The sequence below is a fragment of the Neofelis nebulosa genome, chromosome 14 (assembly GCF_028018385.1).
Source record: "Neofelis nebulosa isolate mNeoNeb1 chromosome 14, mNeoNeb1.pri, whole genome shotgun sequence".
NCBI lineage: Eukaryota > Metazoa > Chordata > Mammalia > Carnivora > Felidae > Neofelis > Neofelis nebulosa.
In genome coordinates this window covers 49,765,720-49,781,456 of record NC_080795.1, presented here as the reverse complement: position 1 = coordinate 49,781,456, position 15,737 = coordinate 49,765,720, and the positions used below count along the sequence as shown (strand labels likewise).

Genomic DNA, 15,737 nt, shown 5'->3' with positions numbered 1-15,737 from the left:
ATTATGGTAAGTGAAATAACTAGGTCACGAAGGGACAAATATTGTGCGAGTCTGCTTATTATATAAGGTACCCAGAGTAGTCAAATTCAGACACAGAATATGGGATGGTCATTACCAGAAGCTAGAGGAAAGGGCAAAAGGGGAGTTTCTAATGGGTGCAGAGTTTCACTCTGCAAGATGAAAAGCATTCTGGAGATGGATGCGCAATAATGGGAAGGTACTTACTGTCACCGCACTGTGCATTTGAAAATGGTTAAGGTAATAAATTTTACGCTATGTGTATTTTACCACAATTAAGAAAATAAAAACAAGGGTTTTCTTTTTAGAACAAATGATGGGAAATTCAATCCAAATCTAAGAAACGCTAAATTAATTTCGATTAACAATAAAACTGGTATCTTTCTTAGCTACTTGTTTACCCCAGCTTGCTACAGAAGTACTTTAATACAATTCATAATATGTTTATAATAGCTTTCACTTACATGAAATATTTTACCTCATCTGTTATAGTTAAGCCACTTGAACTCAGTACCAAAGAATAAATAGCGGCATGATTATCAATACTTTTAATTATAAGGGCTGGTAGTATTATAAATGCTAAAACATTACAATGTTTTAAATGTTTATTTTATATTGAAAGAAAGAGAGAGTGTGAGCGGAGGAGGGGCAGAGAGGGAGGGGGTAACCCCAAGTGGACTCCATGCTATCAGCCCAGGGCCAGATGCAGGGCTCAATGTCACTAACTGTGAGATCATGACCTGAGTGGACATCAGGAGTTGGATGCTTAACCCACTGAGCCACCCAGGTGCCCCTAAAACATTATAATTTCAAAAGTGAGGAATATGCCTAAATTTGGCGTTAAACTCCTTAACATGTTATATCCTATAGTGTTAGTTTGAGATTTCTAATAACACGAAAGGCAATACTGCTATTTAACATCTCTATTATTCTTCATTAGTACAAGTTCTGTTAACAGACCTATGGATTCAGCAAACATTCACTTAGAACTTTAACATACTAGAATAGTGGTGTTAGGTCTTTTTGAGTTACATATACTAGACCAGTTGTTTTAAACCTTTTAAAATATCATCTCCGTTTCCCTAAAAAAATTCTTTATCAACGGCACACATGTTCTAAAATAGTTGTATAATACATAAAACACACATTATTTAAAAGAACAAAATGCAACAAATATTTGTAAATCATTATTTCTAATGATAAAGTAAGACTTTATGTTTTCAGGAAAAATGTTTCCAGTGATGGGCATTATAATTTTCAAAACTGTTGGTGTGTTCACCAAACTTTCTTCTTCTTGTTCCTGAGCACTGCCTAAACTACATTTCCCAACCTTTTGTTTCCCAGACTCAGCCTTGTGACTGAGCAGTAGCCAATGAAATACAAACAGACGTGAATTTCCTATTTCTAATTCTTTCGCATAAAAAGTTGGGTGTGCTGGCCGTATAGAGAGTATTTCCAAGTTCTTAGAAGAGGGTAAAGCCTCAAGATGAAACAGTCTCAAACCCTGAATGATCACAGAAAGGCCACTGGCCCACTGGGAATAACTGCAGTGAACTGATATTTTTGCCTAATAAATAAAGTCCTTTTGAATTAAGTTTTATATATATCACGGTTTACATAGTATATATGTAGTTTATATAGTATAGCAGCTGGCATTATGTTAGCAATAAGTAGAGTAATTTGAAGGTCTACTTCCAAATTTGGTTTTCTCATACTTGTTTTGAATGATGTCATAACTGAAAAAGAAACTTCACAAAGACATACCATAGACCATATAAAGTATAAACACAGGGTAAGGGGTTCATCATTAATAATAGTGGATGTAAATCTATCTTTTATTAATCTTCTCAATAACTTAGAATTTATTTTTTTGAAAAATTTTTCAATGTTTATTTATGAGAGAGAGAGAGAGAGAGAGAGAGAGAGAGAGGGAGAGAACGCAAGCAGGGGAGGGGCATAGAGAGAGAGGGAGACACAGAATCCAAAGCAGACCCCAGGCTCTGAGCTGTCAGCACAGAGCCAGACATGGGGCTTGAACCCATGAACCATGAGGTCCTGACCTGAGCAGAAGTTGGAGGCTCAAGTGGCTGAGCCTCCTAGGAGCCTCCCCCAATAACTTAGAATTTTTCAGTGAGCTTCTTGTCAAATCTTAAGAGTGTCACTGTACTTCATCAATGGCTGATGAAGAGCTTGAGTAGGAATAAAAGTTTCAGGTCTACCTTTTTTGCACAATTGGAATAGCTATTACATTTAATCCACAGTTTCTTTGCAGTAATCTTTTTAAGACACTTGCCCATTTTCTGATGGTTAACAAAACTAACACTTGCAGAAAGGCATGCAACACTGACCATCTGACACATCCAGACCAACCATGAACACAAGGGTGAAGTATGTACTAAATATTAGCAATGCTTAATTTCTTGTCTTTTAAGTTAAAAAATGAAAAGAAGTTCTATCGTTTTCTTTCCATTTCCCCAGAGAACTTAATCATGCACCCCAAGGAGTACATGAGCTTTTCACTGAAGATCACTATATTTGAAACTATACCAGACACTGAGAAAGATACATAAGATCAGAAAAAACAGTCTAGCCAGGAGATAGACAAATAAATAAATGATTACAGTTATTGAGTGTTATAATTAGAGTAAATGTAAAATCCCATGTAACCTTAGAAATTATTACAAGATGAAAATTAAAGAGCATAATTTCTTGAGTGACCACAGACCACAACGCTGATTTCCACTTAAGCTGTGAATCCAAATCTCTTTCAACTACTAAGTTGTTCCCACAAGTATCCTGTCACTAAAATAACAAAACTCTTTTCTGACTTCAATGCTCCCAAGCTATGGTCCTGTTTCTAGATTTCCATTTTTTTTTTTTTTTTAATCAACAGTCCTGGAAAGAGCTGTTACTATCTGAAACTTTCAACTCAGTAGTCACTAGTCATATGTGCCTATTTAAATTTAATTAAATTAAAAGTGAAAAAAAAATTAAAAATTCAGTTACTCAATCACAGTAGCCACATTTGAAAAGCTCGTCACGTGTGGCTGGTGCTACATATCATATTGGATAGGAGAGATACAGAACATTGCCCACATTGCCAAAAGTTGTATTGGACAATGCTGGTCTAGACTATGATAGAGTAAAAAGTGAAATCTCCAGATTCATACTGTCTGGATTCAAATTCCAACTTCTACCCTTTCAGCTTAGGTAAACTTGGGGAAGTTATTCCCCTCTGCTCATTTTGGTTTTCTCAAAAAGTTGTAAAATGAGGAGAGTAGTAATTAATTCCTGCTTCATTACATTATTGTGAGGTTTAAATGATTTACATGTAAAGTGCTTAGAGTAGTCCTGGCACATAAAAGTGTTCAGTAAGTATTAGATATTTTTATTTTTATTCTTGGTATTATTCTTACTGACACTACCTCAACTCCCATTTTTTTAAACCTGCTCCAAAAGGCTTTGTCCACCACTGCAAGGCTTGTCAAGGTTTACCAAATTCCCCATCTTGCCAAATCCAATGGTCAATTCTCAGTCTTCTTCTTACTTGACCCGTCAGAAGCACCTGACACATTGATAAATCTTTCTAAAATGTTTCCTTCATTTGGTGTCCAAGATACCATATTCTTTCCTTTCCTTTTCTTTCTCTCTCTTTTTTACGTTTATTCATTTTTGAGAGGCAGAGAGAGACACAGCATGAGTAGGGAAGGGGCAGAGAGAGAGGGAGACACAGAATCCAAAGTAGGCTCCAGGCTCTGAGCTGTCAGCACAGAGCCTGGCACGGGGCTTGAACCCACAAACCGTGAGATCATGAGCTGAGCTGAGGTTGAAGGTTTAACCAATTGAGCCACCCAGGTGCCCCCCTCTCTCTTTTTTTAATGGCTTCTCTTTCTTAAGTCTTCTTTGATGAATTCTCTTCTGCTTTCTCAATGTTGGAGTATCACAGAACTCTCTCTTTAGTTTTGTTCTTGATACAAGTTACTTTACAGTAATCTTATTTAGTGCCATGGCTTTAAGTACTACCTGTTGATCATTCCTAAATTACATCCTCAGCCTTGACCTACTAGGCTCTAGACTCATAACCAACTTACCATATAACAACTGCGCTTAGAAGTCTAAACAGGCATCTCAAAATCAACATGTCTAAAACAGAGTCCTTGATTCCCTTATGAGGCCAAATTGGCTATGATGCCTTACACCAACAAAATGATTTTAAGTTCTCAAAGCATTTTCTTATAAACTAAAAAAAAAAAAAAATCTTATAAAAACCTTGTTAGAACAGGAGGTGTTAATTTCTTTTGTCAGAGGAACATTCTACGAGTCAGATATGTCGGGTAGGTTTTTAAAGAGGTCATATTTGATTATCACATATAACTCAGAGTAAGCAATAGAATCTGAGTCTTCTTATTATCTCTATGTATTTTCTGCTAAGTTATAATCCCTAGCAAGTCATATGTAATCTTTAGAAATGCTGACTTTACAGGTGAGTTTACAATCAACAGGCAAAGGAACACACAAACTAGTATGTGCCATGTGTACTGATCCGTATACCTTTATAAATGCAAATTATTATTTACAATGATTGGTATGATATCATCCAGAATAATTTCACTATTTTTTAGAAAGGTCCCATTTTGTTGAGTTTTCTACTCATTAGAGGGTAAGTAAGCAGTCTTGTCTGAAAATCCACACTGGTACAATGATATTTATTTTTACAATGATAAAAACCATCTTTGCTCTCTGTGTGCCTGGCTCATAGTAAGTGGTCAATATTTATCAAGAAACCTTGAACAAGTGTAAATGATTATTTAGTTTAATACCACATTATCTCTAACTTCTATAATCTTATTAATGTGTGTTTTACATGTTCTTAATTTTTTAACTGATAGGCTTTAGGCTTTATTTTTAGACAAGTTTTAGGTTTACAGATGTTTGTAGATTTTAAGGAAAAAATGCAATGAAGTTCTAACCGCTAGAGAAATACAAAAAAATTCAATTTCAATGTCAAAAGGCCAACATCTATCATTTTAGTACAACATAGCTAATTATGTATAAACATAAGTAATTTAAAAATAATTAAAGTATGATCTCTATGTGCATAAATTATTATTTCTATATTAAAATGTAACATTTTAAAGCACCAAATGAAAAGTTCCTATGTCAATCGTCACATTAAACATAGTGAGTTACAACCACAATATCAGGAATACCATCAAATAACTATTTCAATATAAGAGTATATATATATAAGACTCGGATTCCAGAATCCCTGTTACAGTTATATAAAATCAAGGTTAGCCGGGTCCAGGAATTAACGTATCCTTAAATTCTTTTATGTTGCAGATTTTTGTCCTGATTTCTGTGTATTAGAACCCTAGTAATTCAAACATAAATGAGATTTCACCCATTTGCCTATAATTTATTTGCTGTAAAAGAAACACCATATTACACGCTTTTGTTTGTTTGTTAAGTGGAAGATATGTTATTATTTCCAAGATACCAGGGATTTAATGTTTAATTATCAACAACCATTTGAAAAGACGTTGCTTTGACTCACAAATTTCTTAATTGCTAACTGTGGCTTTTCTGAGTAGGAGTAGGAGTGCTGTATCTAATTTATTTTTGCAGATGTGATTTAGAAACGGAATTTGAAAGTAGCAAGGCTTTGAATATCTTCACTATCAGCAGAAAATTCCTCCATCCCTGCTGCTGGAGAATATTGCTGCTTGAAGTTTTAACAGGAAAATAAAAACTGCAGTCAGAAAATTGATACTACTGGTAAATGCTGCTTACAAACTGAAAAAGAAGTTAGGTTGTCAGCAATAAAAGAACTACATTATTCACACAACATAGGAGGTGTCATCTTCGTGACGGTAACTTGCTGGGAATGGAAATTAATTTGGCTGGTTCCCTCTTGAGGAACCTAAAGAAAGCAAATATCTCGGAGATCAGATCATCTTTACGAAGCATCAGCAATAGGCAATCCCGCCACCACAGCTTAACTCCTCCCTGAGGAGCAAAGACTACACGCGTCTCGAGAACGGGGGCCAAGGTTCACTTCAAAGCAGGTTCATTGGTCACTAAAAAACAAAGTTAGTGTTTCATGTGCAGAAAGGTCAACTAGCTTAAAATGGCCCCATCTCTCTGGAACATGTCATCTTCCATTAATTACTGCGATGAAATGAGCAAGAGAAGAGAATACGTATTTTAATTACAGCTCAAACATGAAGTCAAAAGTAACATAAAAATGCCTACCCGTTTGGCTGAGCTGAGAAGCGCTGCGACTCTTCCTGGAGAGGCCAACAATAGCTACCATTTTGGCCCCAATGCTAGAGCGCCGCTTTTTGCCGCCGGTGCCCAGGGCACCCACTGCGGTGTCAGACTGGCTGCCGTCGTTCTTCTCCAGCGAGCACATGTCTCCGCTGATGCTGGTGCTTTTGGTCATGTTCTTCCCTGAGATGCCCACTTGTCTGCTTTGCATTTTGGATGTAAAGACACTGTAGGCCGATGGATCATTAAAAGGGAGGACAAGAGTGAAAAGGAAAAGACAGAAAATGTATTTTAGATGAAACATCTGGAGTATAATTAAATCATACCATTTATGGGACACATTTTTAGGATTTAAAAACTTCCACGGGGCGCCTGGGTGGCGCAGTCGGTTAAGCGTCCGACTTCAGCCAGGTCACTACCTTGCGGTCCGTGAGTTCGAGCCCCGCGTCAGGCTCTGGGCTGATGGCTCGGAGCCTGGAGCCTGTTTCCGATTCTGTGTCTCCCTCTCTCTCTGCCCCTCCCCCGTTCATGCTCTGTCTCTCTCAGTCCCAAAAATAAATAAAAAACGTTGAAAAAAAATTTAAAAAAATAAAAAAATAAAAAATAATAAAAACTTCCAAATACCATGGTCTTGAATGGGCTCTACTATTCAGGGTCAACCTAACGCAGCTATGTAACACAACTATGTAAACTCACGATTTCACTTCACTCAAAGAAGGCACCAGTTTGCATGGCCATGGGGGGGAAATATTCACAGAAAATCGGGGGCTTATTTAAGAGAATATACTATCCTGCAAGTACAAATATGCTTTAAAGCAGCCATACAACAAAGGGAGATGCTTCCAAAAGCACTCTTCTCTGATATGGTTTACTACTGCCTTCAAAAAGAAATTAGTAGAGTGGGTGAATCTTTTAAAAAATAGCAAAAATGACAGCATCCACTGCTAACAGTGGCCTTTCAAAATAAGTTTTCTTTATCTCAAAAGATTTATAAGATTTATCAAAATAACGGTTACATTTTCTAACAGGGATTGATGTTTCATTAGTTTTGAATTAAAAAATAAGTTATTTCACTTTATGTAATTTCATATTTATCATTATGTCTATATTCCAAAGGATAAAGAAAAGGGAGATTGCATTCATTTGAAAGAAAAAAAAAACCTCATTATTAGTTTTCTAGACAATGTGATCAAGAAGCAATCAATGAATCAATGAAGCATGTGAGCTGATTGATGATTACTGATTACTGATGATGATTACTGACTAGCTGATTACTCCCATTGGGAGTGTTAGTAGTGATTACTGATTACTCCCATTGCCAATAGTCAGGAGACTAACATGGCCAACTAATTAAAGACAGGACCCTTGATTCTTCTGTGATTACTGGGATGTGGTAGGAAGTCGAGCGGGGTTTGAAGAATCCAGAAGCAGGCTATCCAGCTGGGCCCCCCCAAACCTGGAAAAATGTGAAGGAAGCAGCCTGATTGCAGGTACGGGAAGAGTTATTTATAGGTCATTTTGATTTGGGATTAGAGTCATGGTTTTTGCCTTAATTTCATACTGATAACAGGAGTGAATAACACATAATTACAGAAACAAAAGAAAAAAATCAAGAAACATTAGAAATATCTTTATGTACCATTTAAAGAGTGAGAATTGGAAAACTGACCTATTGAGGAAAGCTCTTATTTCTAATTCAATTTCTTGGTCTTTCCTCCCAACCACCCCCCACCCCAATTTTTTTTACTCCATCCTAGAGTAAAATCTACTCCAGGACCACATGCTAATTTTATGTACATTTTCTCCAAGCATTTAAGAGGGGAAAGGCCTAGTATAAAATTAAAAAAAAAATTTTTTTTTAATTTTATTTTTGAGAGAGAGAGATAGCATGAGCAGGGAAAGGGCACAGAGAGAGAATCCAAAGCAGCCTCCAGGTTCTGAGCTGTCAGCACAGACCCTGACATGAGGATTGAACTGGTAAACTGATCATGACCTGAGCTGAAGTCGGTAGCTTAACCAACTGAGCCACCTAGGTGCCCCCCAAATTTAAAAAAACATATAGTAAACTGTACTATTTTACCCTTCACATTAGTTTAAGGAGAAATGAGACATAAATAGGCCAAAAGACAGAACAGTGTATATGCTTCTATAATACCCCAAATTAATAATTTTCAAGCTTGTTTGATGTTGCTATTCTTTAATAAGCAACAATAGAATAAAATAGAGTTTTGGGGGCAAACAGATGTGGGCTTGACTTCCAGTTTTGCCGTTACTTAACCGACTTCCTTAGAAGAATTAATTATTCTGAGCCTCAGATTCCTCATTTGTAACATTAGATTATTTTATTTTCCCTTCTTACCTTAGAGAATAGAGATAATATATATAACTAAAGTAAAAATTTAATAAATTAAAATAATAACAATTTTTATCAGGGAATATGGGCAACAGATAAAATAAGGCTAAAGCTCTTCAGTTTTTCTTTAAAAACTTAGCTGTATTAATAGAAATTATTTTGTAATTATAAACTTAAAAACTTTTGAAATTAAAATGTCTGCAATGTCTTTAATACAGCTGGCATTATATAATGGACAATAGACGGCACTGAGAGTCAGGAAATCTGGGTTTGATCTTTGGCTGACTCATTGGGGAGGGTTGTTAGCCTTTCTGAAACTTGATTTCCTCACTTTATAAATGAGAAAATGTAAGTAAAGCACTGAGCAGAACGCCAGACACATAAGGGCTCCAAAAATTATTCTCCCCTTCCTTCTCCCTATTATCATCACCCCCTACCATCACCACCACCATCATCCATTGGGCATCCATTAAACATCTTGAACTGGCATATCTGTAAGGTTCCCTTAAACTATTAAATGCTTTGCTGCGTTATGATGTTTCTTATTCTGTGGACTGTGGGCAAATAGACACAGAAATGCAACCTATGATTTTCATAATATGCTGTCATCAGAAAAGGCATGGCATAGACTTTAAAAGTTAAAGTTTAGTTTGAAACTCAGGCTTTCAAAATAATAACATACTCCATATAACATGTCAGAATAACCTAGTACTCCTGTCATGTAGGCGTCTTTCTCTCAAACATATGCCTTTCTAACAGAGCCACTTAAGCTAATATCTACCAAGGAAGAAAAAGATATACTCACAAAATACTGTTTACTGTACCTTATAATTTTTGCATTTTTAATTTTCACAGTTGCATATAAAAGCTATAAAGAACTTGTCCAAAATTAAGCAGGATACAATAAAATACTAACTAGAGCTGATAAATCAGTTTGTAGATAAATATTTTAATGACAATTTGGTTCTACGGAAGTATACTCCTCTTCAACCTAACAACTTTGATAATGCATTATCTACAATAAAGGGTTACTAAAAGTTTTGTAAGATGGATCTATTCTTCATCTTCTAGAAACTTCGAGATCACCAGGAATGAGTTTTGAATAGTTGCCCTCCAGTGCTATGTTTTGAGAAGAAGGAGGCTGAGGCTAGGGTATCACTACTGGTTTCCTGGACTTTCCCTGCTCCTCATCACCTACACCTACAAGCAAGCAAGCAAGCTATCAAACAAAATGTTTAAAGTTTTGTGCCTCTTGATTTATGGAGTACCTTGCTGTAAGAAAAAGTCTGTAAACATGGGTGATCATTTGGAATGCTCAGTGTAGTTAAGAAAGCACAGGTCTATTACATTATCAATTACTTTAAAAAAGACCATTTCTAAGGATCTGGTGATACAGTAAATTTCCAACAATGCTAGTGGGGGTCTCAGTGATGGACTTCTGAAGGACTAGCTGGCAATATGTATCAAAAACCTTAAAAAAAAACAGCCTAGTTTTTAAACTATTGATTCTACTTTTAGGTACATCCTAAAGGAAAACTTAGAATGTGTACAGATTTAGCAATAATATTTGCTGCAGAATTGACTATAACAACACACTCATACACCCAAGGGAAAATCCCATAAGTGTCCAATAGTTAAGGTATTAAGTAAGTTATGTTCATCAATAAAATAGAGTGTACCTTTGAAAATGCTGTTGTAAATAAGTATCTATTGAAATCAAATATGCTTTTGATATAGGGGGAGGGATAGAGGAAGCAGATATTTGCAGCTAGCTTTGGCTGGTCCACATACCAAATATGGATTTACCCTACTGCTAGGGGTCACAGATCAATTCAAACCCCATAGGTTATCCATTCTTTCTTTTCCTTCCTTCCTTCCTTCCTTCCTTCCTTCCTTCCTTCCTTCCTTCCTTCCTTCCTTCCTTCCTTCTTCTTTTTCTTTCTTTCTTCTGTCTGTCTATCTATCTATCTATCTATCTATCTATCCTTGCTAAACTATGCAGTTTTGGAAACCTGGATTTGTGAGTGGATCTGTGATTTCCCTGCACAAGAGGCAAATAAAGGGAATATGAAAAATAAAATTATATGTTCAGAATATTATGTTCTTATGGGGGAAAAAAGTATAAACGTACACAGCAAAAGATCTAGAAGGATATACTGTGCACAGTGCACTAAAAGTAGTATCAGTGTTCTCTCGTTGGTAGTTCTGCTTTTTAAAGCCATTCTTGGGGCGCCTGGGTGGCGCAGTCGGTTAAGCGTCCGACTTCAGCCAGGTCACGATCTCGCGGTCCGTGAGTTCGAGCCCCGCGTCAGGCTCTGGGCTGACGGCTCAGAGCCTGGAGCCTGTTTCCGATTCTGTGTCTCCCTCTCTCTCTGCCCCTCCCCCGTTCATGCTCTGTCTCTCTCTGTCCCAAAAAAAAAAAAAAAAAAAAAAAAAAAGCCATTCTTTTTTTTTTCTATTTTCCTCCCCAAATACATAGCAATAAGAAAAAAAATTTAAATGAAAAGAGTAATCAAGGACCAATATATGTTTTTCTTTCACAAAGGTCAGATTATTCAATCCACATTGTTCATACCATGGGCTAAAGGTATAACATGGCTCCCAAGCCAATCCCAGGAGATTACCACACAATCATCTTGGGTGTTGATATAGGATGCTCAGTTCTGGAAAGAGATGCAGCATTTCTATATTTCTGAATATTGTCTTGTACATATTTTCTAATTTTTGACTTTAGAAAAACTGTATACTTAGTACCCTCAAAATAAAATAGGTAAAATTGCCTGTGCAAGTGATCTATTTTATGACATAATTATTATAATTGTTAAAATTGTACTCAGAAAGATTTTTTTAAAAGGCAAATTTAGTATATTGTCAATCGTTAGGAGAAAGGTGATGAAAGGTAAGAGAAATATTTGTAGATATTCCTCAGAGACTTAAATGGCAATATCAGGGGTTATAAGAGTATGTGATTAAATTAAATGAAGTTTATAGGCCATGGGGCCGGAAGTGTTCATTAATAGTTTGGATGAATAGAGCTAAGTAGTTTGGCTTAAAATAATAAACAGCAAACACAGGACAAAGACAAAGCCTGAGTGTGTGAGAGTAAGGGCACAAGAGTAGCACTGTAAATAAAATACATAGTATGTCAAAAATATTTCATCATATTGAGAGCTGGGAAGGTGGTTAGGAGAGACTTAGCCAAGGTATTAGAGAGAGACTGGAGGGATTCAGAACGTTGTAGCCAGAGCTACAGAAGGCCCAGCAGCTAATAAAGTGGAGTATGAGAACTGCAGCTCAGGAATAGAAAAGGTACTCTGGATAGGATGTAGACAGATACTTCTAGGAATGGATGGACTTATAACATCTTGGGCTAGAAGGTGGTGCTAACAGAGGGCCTGTAGGGCTCAAAAGGTAGAAGACAATAATAATAATAGTAGAGTGGGGGAGACTGGCCAAGCTCTCAAACATTATAAGCACCTTGAAAGGTTTAATTCATTTTCCTTCCCATTGTTATGTTTCTGGAGCAGGTGCCAACAACTAGCCATGTACCTGCCACTGTGATCACTCATTCTTGATTCCCCCGTTGTCTGTCATTGGGCAGATGTCTGGATTATAAAGTGTCATTTCTTGAATTCTGGCATGTTCCTTGGGTGCTGGAAAGAGGGGTAATAAACTCTGCTCCTGTCCAAAGTTCTCTTAATTAAAAATTTTCTCCTTATTAAATACTACGCCTTTCCTAAAATGTGGAACTTGAAATTATTATTATCCTAATTTATGATATAATAAGCTTCATTTCATTTGCTCAAATGACGATCTATAATTTTAGGCTAGGAAAGTAGTAGTCATTTATTCAACCAATGTTTTTATTTAACATCTATCTCCACAAATATAAAGATAAAAAAATGATACGACATAGTTTCTCTTAATTAATTTACTGGCAAGTATCAGCCATGTATAATGCAAATATGGCTGCACAATGACATGGTCTTAGTTTACAATTGAAATTCCAATGTCCAACTCCAATGTCAAGAAACCTTAATTAACAATTCAAAAAAACAACTTCCTCTGAAGCGTATGTAAAAACTGAGTTTCCTATACTAATTCTTTGATTTCTGGAAATGACAGAAATTTAAAATTTCATTTTTTTTTTTTTTAAATTTTTTTATTTTTGGGACAGAGAGAGGCAGAGCATGAACGGGAGAGGGGCAGAGAGAGAGGGAGACACAGAACCGGAAACAGGCTCCAGGCTCCGAGCCATCAGCCCAGAGCCTGACGCGGGGCTCGAACTCACGGACCGCGAGATCATGACCTGGCTGAAGTCGGACGCTTAACCGACTGCGCCACCCAGGCGCCCCTAAAATTTCATTTTTAATAGTATTACAGTACTATATATAAATGCATTCAATTAATATACTATAGTATCTAAATGTTTTGGAGGAGATGTATGTTTGTCTATGCCATAGAGGTGATATCCAGAGTTAGGGAGAAATATTTTGCTAATTAACAAAGTATTTTTAGCCAAAAACATCTGCCTTGACTATAGGCATTAGTAACAGAGCTGTGTTTAAGATTTTAAGTTTTGGGGGAAGGAAGGAAGTAGGGCCTCAGCGCTCACAGAGCGGGTTGCTACTTAATTAGTATGGTTTAAGGAGCACCATGAAGGCTTGTAATCTCCAAAATTCCTTTCCCAACTTCTTGCTAATGCCTAAAGTATTACTATGTTAAAGATTTCTTTAAAAGAAAGAAAGAAAGAAAGAAAGAAAGAAAGAAAGAAAGAAAGAAAGAAAGAAAGGGAAGAAAGATTTCTTTAAGGGAAAAAAAGATTTATTTCTTAGTTGGAGGTTTGGTCCTTTATAACATGTCGCTACCTCCATGATTTGATCATTCATCTAGTGTGTGTTTACTTTGTACTGACGATGCGGTAGTTCTTGGAGTTAGAAGTACAGCAGAGAAAAGGGCCAAGAATGACCCTGTTTTCATGCAACTTTCATTCCTATTGTCATGGGGAAAGACAATAAATAAGAAAATAAATGCTAATTTTAGATGGTGATATGTGATCTAAAGAAAATAAGGTAGGGGTACCTGGGTGGCTCAGTCGATTAAGTGTCTGACTTTGGCCCAGGTCATGATCTCACTGTTCATGGGTTTGAACCTTGCGTCGTGCTCTGTACTGACAGCTCAGAGCCTGGAGCCTGCTTCGGATTCTGTGTCTCCCTCTCTCTCTGCCCTCCCCTGCTCACGCTCTGTCTCTCTCTCTCTCTCTTCCTCTCTCAAAAATCAATAAATATTTTTTTAAAAAAAGAAAAGAAGGTAGAATATAATGATAACAGGCACTGGAAAGTTTGGGGGAAGGACAACATTAAATAGGGTGGTCAAGGAAGGCCTCTCTGAAGAGGAGATGACTGAGCTGAGTCCTGAATGCGGAAGCCAGTCATGCTAAGAAAGGGTGATCTAAACTGAGAGGAGAGCAAGTGCAAATATCCTGAGGCCAAAACAATCCCGGTTGTTAGAGGGAATTTATGAAACCAATGTTAACTGGAGAAGGCAGGGATACTAACATAAGATGAGGTCAAGAGAGAATAAGGCCTGGATGTGATCAACAAATGTCCTGTCCTACTTACCCTTATTTAACTGCCTATTCAGATATTGCCTCAGAGTGGCCCTAAGTCTGTGAGGACATACACTGCATAGGTGGTTGCACCAAGATATCTGGGATTCAGACCAATATTTTACCTCTATTTATAACATTAAAGGTCATGTTGGAAAGAACATGACTCTCTTCTTTAAACAGGGAGAAATTTATGAAGAAAGTCTATAGATTTGAAAATTTAAGAGGACACAACTGGCCTTTAAGAAAACAGCTACTGAAGCCAACAAGTTGACAAAGAAACTTGGTGAAACAGAGTGGGAGCTATTCCAGTGGATACAATTTTGAAGAGCGTTGAAATTGAAGAGAAAGAAATGGTAAACTCACGGGAGTATCGAAATGAAGAGAACAGTCACGAAATAAGGATTACTAGTATATTACTTTTTTTTTTTTTAGGCAAAATCAGAACTTGAGGGGAGAGAAAGATTAAACAGAAAGTTAAAAATGGATACAAAATATTTCTTCAAGATGGAAAAATACATGAGTTTAAGAACTCACATGAAAAAGTTTGATTTAGCACATTAAACTTTTATGCTTCTTTGCTCACTGGCCCTCCTTTTCCTAACCCAGCAAATGAGAAGGTTAGAGATTATTAATAGACTTTAACCTCTGAATTTTTATGACTATAATACCTCTGTTAATCTGGTTTTTTTTTTAATTAATTCCTTTCAAATCTTCATGGTCTTTTTCTTTTTCTTTTTAATTCAGCTTTTCCTATTGTTCCCCACAATTTTCCTTGGTGTATGATTTTTAAGCAATAACATCTTTCCCTTCACAAGTGTTCAGAATGAACTTTACAATTCTAACCCATCAATTCAGCATGTGTATCATCCCCTTAAATAAATTGTTTCATCCATACTTTTCAGCTAAACCCAAGTATTTTTATATGTAAATATTTTAGGCAGGAATAGACTTCCCTCTAACTCATTTCCATTTTGGCTTCTTCTGATTTTATTACATGATTACACAGTATTTGCTATACCATAAAAAGATCCATGACAAATATCCGGAGGTATCCTTACTGGCCTATAGCTTCAAGCATCAGTTTACATTTTCCACCATTCTTATCAATATCAAAGGAACACAAATAGTTAAGATTTTGTGAAACTAAAAAAATTGAGAGCTTTGATTTATTCTTGCTCCAACTCTATGTGTATCAAGTTTGTAGAGCATTTAACAGATGATGACTATTTTGCACTACTGAAATGATTACACTAAATAAAAATTCACATTATGACTTTAAAAATAATACAGAAAGCTAAACCATAATATGAAAATATTCTTGGACTGCAACTTACCTAGCTCAAATCAGACATGATGAAAATATTTCTGCACTGCAATTTTTACCCAGATAAAATGACTAGATGCTGTGTTTCACAATCTATAAAAGTGTATGAATGGCTATATCTTAAGGATATTAATTTCCTCAAAGTACCAAAGACATCCGTC

At 36.3% G+C, this 15,737-nt stretch overlaps 1 protein-coding gene across 49 annotated transcripts in view; it reads right to left on the bottom strand.

Moving 5' to 3' along the window:
• The window catches only part of RIMS2 (regulating synaptic membrane exocytosis 2), a 612,947-nt gene that overhangs the window by 86,068 nt on the left and 511,142 nt on the right, over window positions 1–15,737 (bottom strand). For 37 of the 49 annotated variants that reach the window (XM_058698768.1, XM_058698770.1, XM_058698807.1 and 34 more), the window contains one exon: window positions 6,274–6,515. The exons of the other annotated variants lie outside the window; for them this stretch is intronic. In XM_058698768.1, the coding sequence (XP_058554751.1) occupies window positions 6,274–6,515 (242 nt within the window). The remainder of the gene's footprint in view (window positions 1–6,273; window positions 6,516–15,737) is intronic. 49 annotated transcript variants of the gene reach the window in all.